This window comes from Rhea americana, unplaced genomic scaffold, assembly GCF_003343005.1.
Source record: "Rhea americana isolate MKP2758 unplaced genomic scaffold, rheAme1 scaffold_130, whole genome shotgun sequence".
Classification (NCBI taxonomy): domain Eukaryota; kingdom Metazoa; phylum Chordata; class Aves; order Rheiformes; family Rheidae; genus Rhea; species Rhea americana.
The window spans coordinates 280,232-288,746 of NW_028185373.1; the positions used below are offsets into that span (position 1 = coordinate 280,232).

Consider the following 8,515-nt stretch of genomic DNA (forward strand, 5'->3'; position numbering starts at 1 on the left):
GGTACAGGTTAGCCCACAGACAAGTCCTTGATATGACATAAACAGGAGACTGAAAAACACCTTTGCTTCTGTTGCTTTCTCTATGGGAATGAACCACTTCCTCACAATGGTTATTTCCAGGCCCCATTTCCAGTCACAGTTTCCAATCCCTCCTGCATGAAATAACACAATGATAGATTTGAAATTAAAACTAGCAAAATTTTAAAAACTCAAATTGTCTTCATATATAAGGTAATGAATTCAAAAGTGGAAAGTAAGATTTCCAGTTTAATAAAGAGTAACATTACTTTAAATCTCCACTGAGCTTACAAAAGACAGGCAGGAATAGAAATTCCCATTTTTCTGCAGAGCAGAGTGAAGAGAAATGAAATGATACAAAAATCACATGGCAAACAATGCAGGGTATATAATCTTAATGCTAGAAAACACTGATTTTGCTAATGGACTTGATCCAATGAAGTGATGATTGCTTAAGCTTATTTTGAAGACAGTGGGAAGCAATTTGGCACACTGGGAATTTAAATCCAAACCTTTCTGAACTTTGGTAATACTCATTTTGCTCTTTTCTGGAGAAAGATTTCCATAAGATTTCCAAAGATTTCCAAGTATATACTGTACTGTGAATACAGTATGTTACACAGCATAATCTGCAGCATTTGTTTTATCTTGGGAAGCTCCATGGCATGAGATTTGGCCCTGCCAGCTAAACTACCTAAAACTTGTCATATATTGAACTAGCATGGAATGGCTCATCCTCTTCCATTTTAATTATGGTATTTAAGGTCAGGGAGTCCTGTTATTTCATCCTGTCTGACATGCCTTTCATGTACTTTTTTGCTTAACTTAACAACCTCTTCAATGTATCGAGACATCCTACACAACCAATCAGGCATAAAAATTCAGGGAGATAAATAGCAGAAAGAGAATACCATGCTAAGATCTCTGAAATCATGAATCATCGTTAACTGTAACTGTATTCTTACAAAGAATGGGCATGATATGGATGTGCATATACACTGAGGCATCAGAGGACACAAATTCTACAAGAACTCAAATAACAGCGATAGTTCTAAATTGCGTAATCCAAACATATCCGAGCTAAAATGTAATGAGATAAACATAACAGTGCCATTATTGAACATCAGGTTGTCAAATAAACTCTATATCTTCAATCATCCTTCTTCTCTGCTTCTTTTTTCAATTTCTCTTCACGTTCCCTCTTGAATTTTTCTTCAATTTTTTTGCTCTGGTACATTTTTACTCCAGCAAATGCTAAGCAAAGAATCAATGTTTTAGCTGCCAAAATGTACATCAGCAATGGGAAATTCTCCAAAGCCTGAAATACAAAACAATATATTTAAGCAGTTACTGGAACACTTGGGCAATTAAAAACGAATCTACAGGGATGTTATGCAGCTTCCTACAGCAACAATACTATTCAAAGCAGTGATAATGCTTCTGTTCATGCTTCTTTTCTGTAGGAAATTTTTAAGCCAGGCAGATCAACAGCTAGGGAAAAAGGACAAAAATATGTTCATTTCATTTGAGTCTGTATATGAAATCTCTTTGAATGAGTCTTTGTCCCATTTGTTTGCTTTGAATGAAACAGCAAATGAAATAGCAGCAGGATCTGGAGTTGAAACAGCGAAATAGTTGATTATCTCAGGATAACTGTAAAAGGTGGAAGTCAAGCAATACTTCTAAGTAAGCAATGCTTCTGAACAGTTCTCATGAGTGATGTATCCATGTATCTCAGCCATCAGATACAATCCCTGAAGATACATTTTTCTTCCAACAAATTTTAATCCATGAGTGTTTTGCAATCAACTTGCCCAGGTATAGATAAATGTCTTTGAACCAGAAGAGAAGCAAAAATAACCTAGCCTCTTTTTTCACATCCAGTGATTCAGTTTCAAGAGCTTTTAATGCTTAGAACTAATAAAATTGCACTAACTGTTTCAACGTTATAAAAGTGTGCTATTGTAAATGCAAATGGAGTGGAAAATAACATGCAAATGGGTAGCACTGTGAACTTGGAATATAAATATGATAACAGCAAGGCAGGCACCAAATGAAAAGTGTCAATTCCAGAAGACTCTGGAACATCCAGGGTATTAAAGACCCTGGAACATCTCAGCATGCTCTTCCTAAGAGCCTGCAGGACCAGTCCTGTCTTTCAGCAATGCACAGTAGATTCACAGAATCACAGAATGGTTGAGGTTGGAAGGGACGTCTGGAGATCATCTGGTCCAATCCCCCCTACTCAAGTAGGGTCACTTAGATTCACAGTGATGCTTCTTCTCAGCAAGTCTCCCAGTACTCTTAGCTGACCTTCCAGCACCTCACAAAGTTGTTTAGCCATCGTGAAACTACTGGATTTAGAAAAAGCCTATCTGTATTCATACTCGATTGGGGTGTCCCCTTGAAGCATATGTATCAGAATGCTCAAGGAAGGTCTTTCATAACACTGTATCTATGTAAGTTGCATATGTTACCCCTGACATGAAGCCACTCCACAGTAATTTTGCAAAACATACCATTCTCTGTGAATCTCTCTACATATTAAAAGTGGCACTCTCCTTTAACCACAGCTCTTTAACACATAAAGGTAGAGCCAAGGCTTGTGGTTAGCACTGTTTTCACAATAAATGGTTTAATCAAACTTACTAAAACCGTTAATACACAAGGTACCAGCTCAAACATCAGTACACTTTATGCATGTGCCCTGCAGAATGTTTATGGTCCCAATATACCAACAAACAGGATGGAGAAACCACTGTGAAGTATTAAGTTGAGGGAAGAATAGCCTCAGAAAAGCCTGGAAAGCCTGGAGGAGCAGGACGAAACAGAGCAGACCCTGCCCACAAGCACTGCATTCACATCCAAAGTGTGAGTCTCTAATAGCAGGCGCTGGCATCAGCTTACAAGGGGCTGAGTATGTATGATACAAAATGACAACAGGGGGACCCCAAGCCTGAGGGCCAGAGAGCAAGGTCATTAAATCACATTCATGTAGGCAAGGGACACATCTTTAAACAAAGAACTCACCCAACCACATCTTAAAGGAACTGCAGAAAAATCACTGTTTTATAAATGCAAAACATCCTCACCTTCCAGTTAAATGCCACCATCTTGGCTCTGTAGTGTGAATGGTTGTCCCACAGCACCCAATACCGACGAGCGTCACACTTCTAAAGGCACAGATCAGGGCAGAAACATCTTGAAGAAATTAAAATTAAAAAGAATTAGCCAATCTGTTTGTATTCAGCATGTGCACACTGCACCTCTGACAAGCTGATCTGCTGCACAGAGCCCAGCTGTCTGTCAGTCCCACACAACTCAGGAATGACCTACGCAGGTCTTTCTGGAGCTGACTGACAAGAGCAATGCCTGTGTGAGGTGCTGCTGAAGGACAGGGCTTTGACAGGCCCAAGCCAGGTGCCACACTTGCACAGAGGGGAGGCTGCACTTCTACCATGCGCTGTAGATCCCAGCAGCTGCCCAACTGAAAACACAACACTGCCTGCTTTTGAAAGCTTGACACGTGTGCACATCAAGCCGCCTTACTGATGTTTGAGGTCTAGCTGACAGGAACACATTCAGAAGAGTTGTCTTGTGGTTTTTAAGCCCATCTGTTCTGTTCAGAGCCTGAATGCCTAATGAGATCCTAATATCTAGTAGCTTCCCTCTGATTAACTAATAAATTAATTTCTCCATGTAGGCCACAATAAACAACACAGGAGCAAATCAGCTGGTTAGCAGATTCATAGGGTGATGAGGTACTTATCACCAGAGCTGAGCTCTGTGGCTGAGAAATGACCAGGGGCCACAGCACCCAGCCATAACACTGTCCTCTGATCTCCGCAGCTGCTCCACTGGTGCTCGCATTGTTTCAGCTGCTGGATTTCAGATTAAGTACATTCCCCTGCTTGACCCCCTCCAGGTATTTCCTGTAAGTGTAACAACAGAGTCATTGTTGGAGAGCAAGAGGAAGCCCTACAGCTCAGTCCAAACCTTCACTGGCAGTTGGACTGAACAAATCACCACTACACCACAAAAGCTGCTTCTGACCTTTCCTCAGAAACCAGGCAGTCAAGTAAGTATTCTTGCAGCTCCTGTACCACTCAGACAGCTTCTTCACACATACTGACAAGCTCTTATTTCTCCAACAAGGATGACCCCTTCTCCCCTCTGCAGAATCCTTACCCTGCAGAGACTGCCCTGGAGGTATGCCTGTGGAGTGATGCCCACAGAAGACCCTAGACTGAAATGGGGAGGGTCTGTCAGGACAGACTCACTCAGTGCACATACATGCTCGCCCTAGGCTCCTACACTTTGCTTCTGGCCACTGAGCTAGTCCGATCTTTGGACTGTCCAACTTATGCGCTAGGTTCTTACGGCCATGCACGATCCTGCCAGCCAGAGCCCACTGTTACGTCCCCGCCTGGGAACAGTAAGCTTGCTTTTTCCTATCTTCACTCTTTTCCTATCATAGCTTGGGATGCATGCTTTCACGAAGACCTACTTACCAGGAAGCGTAAACTGTGACGTGCAATCATGAATAGCAACAGATTGCCTACAGAGGGATTAGAGGCTGAAATACCTCCCAGGACTTATCGCGTCCTTGTGTGCAGACGTCATTGCGTGCAAGATTCACAACCCTTGCCCAAGCCTCATGCCTCCTGGCATGACTACTGCACCACAGCTTCTCTACCTCTGCATTCCAGTCACAGCAGCAGGGCTTTTCTCCTGCTCCAGCATCAGCACAAGAGTTGGCCATCCATACCTGCAATCTGCTTATAGACATGACTGCCACACTGCTCAGGGAGCGTAGCAAAGCTGTTGCATAGCAGAGCAGTTGGGGACCAGGGCAGAGGGTACAGAACATCTATCAACAAAGATGATAGATATCTTCTCTTTCCAAAGAAGTCCTGTGAGGAGCACTTCATAGCTTGGAAATCACAGCCCATCTCATGCCATATGACTCATCACAGGGTATTCCAGGATTATATCCTACCATCAAAGGAGACTCAAGTCAGTAAATCAGAAGCTGCAAGGTCAGCCTCTGTTACCAAGATTGAACTACACCTAAAAAGCGGTATGGCCAACCTGTTCATCAGTATTTGGAATTTACTAAGCTGATCCTGAGTTGCGCCGCTTTCTTCTGTTGATAAAATGTCAGACCAGCTGCACCAACTAGGGTGTTCCCACCTCAAAATGCTGATTGCAATGGGGCTTCACCATATACAGTCCTCACTCTTCTCGTAAATTGCTGTAAATTCTATGGTTCATTTGCAGTCAATTTTGCAGTTGTAAAAAAGCATGAATTCAGTCATTCAAACACACACTAGCATCTGGCTGATGATGCTGAAAATAGGATTTTAGTGATTTTTATGTGCAGAAGAAAGTTTTAGATTCAGCAAATCTTACGAAAGCCCATCTGTGGGGTCTGGTGGCAAGGTATTGTCCAACCACTGAGAAGCAGCATATAATGCATTTCACAGTGTGCACTCCTGGGAATGCTTTCATTTCTGAGTTGATTATTCTAGCATTCAGCACAGCGCTTCAGTAATACTTCTACTCTGCTGGGACATAAGGCCTGATCTCCCTCGCTATATTATGTATCCACTAGGAGTAGCTGCACTTCAGTCAGAAATGATGAGAAACAAAGAAATCCTCTCTTTCCTCTGAATAGCATATTCTTGTCAGAAGTGCTTCCTGTGGGAGCTGAGACTTCTGGAGGTCTGTTCTTATAATGTGTTCTCCTGTTGGAACCGAGCGGTGAAGCCACCACACTCTCTCCACATTGTAATTCTATATTCTATGTTACCAGCCTCCAATGATCACACCCATCTCCCTATTTCACCTCTCAAAATTTCCAGTCTCTATCTTGATCCAGACCTTATAAAACACAGGTGAAGCCTCTAGACAGAAAAAGTGGGTGGAGTTGGGACGTGTGGAAGAGAGAGAAAGAGGGAAAAGGAGTGAAAAAGACAGAATTCATTTCACATTTGAAAAGCAACATTTACTAGCACTGACATCATCAATTCAAAAGTAAAAAGCTCACACACTGTACTTTCAAGGTTGTGATATCTTAAAAGCAAGCCGGCCAATAAACAGCTAGAGTTTCATATTTGCCTTTTCAGAGACTGATAAGGCAAAGATAGGAGTTCAAAACACACGTACAGTCAGGCATTGTTTGTTCCCAAGAAAACGCAAGTTTCCTTAACAAACACAGCACTAATGGAAATGGAGGCTTGGCTCCATGGAAGGTCAGCATTACCTTCATTCGTAAGCAAGGAGGTCTCATGTTGAGCCACGTGAAAAATAAATAGGAGCACTAGGTTCTGCCTGAAGCCCTGCCTGAGACTTTGTGACAGACTCTCCAAAAACAGTCTATCATGTACTCATATGCATCTCTACAGAATAGGGATAAAATTCGCTTCTAAAATCCTTCTCACACATATCTACAGCCTTTTTCACTTGTTTGCATCTTTCAGTCACTAGCTTATTTACCTTCTGCCTTCCTCTTTGAAACAGGGTCAAACTACCAAAGATAGAAAAGGGAACAGAGGTGTACATTGCACACCTCAGTGCTGTACTATTAATCCTCCACAAGCTCCAATCGCAGTGAGGCCTACAGGGTGCAGTGCAGGCAGGCCTGCCTCACATCTTCAGCTGGCCTGAAGAGCTTCTGAGGAAGTGCTGCAGCAAGGCACAGAGCCAGCTTTCAGCTGACACCAGTCCCAGGATCTCCGCACAACAGTGTTGTGCAACACAGACCACCTCTGTCAGGCTAAGGAGTTAGGCCCCAGTCAGGTGGGAAGGCTGTGGTGGAGCAAGGAATTGAATCCAGGTCTATCAGCCATTGAATTATAGCTCTTCTCTACCACAGCAACCACATCACAGCCCAGCCATTCACACCATTGTTTGTTTATGCAGTACCAGAATATCAGCTGATCCATGTGCACCAGAACATGTCTACACAGGTATCCAGCAACTCACAAACCCACTTGAACTGTCTTGGCCGGACTTCTCAGTCAGCCTGCCAGTAACTCAATTTACTCAGTAATAAAATGGGGCTCGAGATATTCCTCTGTCTGCCCAGGATTTCTGACTATGTCTATTTTATCCACATTGTGAAGAGCTATAAAAGTCATCAGCTGCAAGGCCTCAGAAAGCAGCAAACTACTGAGGTATTTGACTGTATTTAGAATGTAATGATGGCTGAATATATACTTAACTAGAAAAGGGGGTTTGTTCCACTCATCTCCTCTTGCTGCTTTTTTTAATGTACATATTTCAAGGAACAAGACATATGTTTCACATAGTAGCTGGATGATCCACCATCCTGCATTGGCCTGCTGCATCATGCATTAGATTCAGCATCTTAGGACATGACCACTCCTCAAAAAAAGGAAACAATTGGTAGATGGTAATGTAGTAGCACATAGCAACATGGCACAGCCCAAAGGCTGCAGAGAAATACAGTGGGAGCAACAGTGTGCCAGAGCTGCTGCACTAGGAATTCATCACAAATCACTGCTGTAAGATACAGTAGTTATATTAAGTAAGAAGCTCTCACACTTGCATACATTTACAGCTCATATGTGTCCATAGACAACACAATACTCCACAAGATCTATGAAATCACTCGGTTTATACCTGTGTCACTGATAAGGAAATTTCTAAATTAACACCAACCAAAGGAACATCAGAAACATAAAGCCATTTAACATCTTCATACCTGAAGAAGTGGAAATGAAAACACAAATAATTCCTCTGGCAGCACTTCACATGCTCCAAACCCCGGTAAGTAAGCACACAGCAGATGGGATATGTCAAGAATGGCACCTGGATTAAAATCAAACAGAAAAAATGTCAGCAGCATGTCAGGCTGTTCCCCCTTAAGTCCCAGGGCACTATTTCAGCCATGTGCCAGAGTCACTGTAAGTGGCAGGCCGTTGCCTGCTACCAGCGTCCTGCCCGAGGTGGGTTTACTGGGCTGGCAGGCTCCCCCTATCTCCATCCTGACTCCCAGCTTTGCTCTGGCCCCTATCCTAGCCCTGACAGCACCTGTGCCCAGCACAGCCAGTGACTTGCACACACACCTGAGAAAACCAAAGTTATTTTTTTCAATACATAGTAACTTCGGAACCCTTCTATCTACTTGCTTTAGTTTTGTTTAGGAAAGCAGAAAAATCTCAACAGATTCGTAGGCAGTAACATGCACTTTCAAGCAGCTATGCCTCTTACAGTGCAGCAGTGCTCCAGGAGGCAACACAAGGGCTCTGGCAAGCGGCCTGCACCCAGCACATACRTCTCCAGCCAATTTTTAAATCACCCCCCACCCCTTAGATGTGGCTGGAACGGCGTAATCCATCCTGAGGGAGCTTTTGCTGCCACTTCACTAACACTGCTGCTCCCAACATCCGCAGTGGGCATGGGGCCAGCGCAAAGGGAGCACAGGGAGGTCAGTGGGCAGGGGGGCAGGGGGCGGGCAACAAGGCAGGAG

General features: G+C 43.3%; 1 protein-coding gene across 4 annotated transcripts in view; it reads right to left on the reverse strand.

The window, feature by feature from the left end:
* Positions 1 to 254: 254 nt before the first annotated feature.
* The window catches only part of SMIM11 (small integral membrane protein 11), a 9,300-nt gene continuing 1,039 nt past the window's right edge, over positions 255 to 8,515 (reverse strand). For 2 of the 4 annotated variants that reach the window (XM_085297730.1, XM_085297728.1), the window contains exons 2-4: positions 7,748 to 7,854; positions 3,111 to 3,219; positions 255 to 1,336 (exon numbers count right to left, since the gene is read on the reverse strand). In XM_085297730.1, coding sequence (XP_085153856.1) covers positions 1,169 to 1,336; positions 3,111 to 3,131 — 189 coding nt within the window. In that variant the 5' untranslated portion in view covers positions 3,132 to 3,219; positions 7,748 to 7,854 and the 3' untranslated portion in view covers positions 255 to 1,168. Of the gene's footprint in view, positions 1,337 to 3,110; positions 3,220 to 7,747; positions 7,855 to 8,233; positions 8,476 to 8,515 lie in introns of those variants that run through there. The other 2 variants (XM_085297732.1, XM_085297729.1) reach the window with 2 other exon arrangements.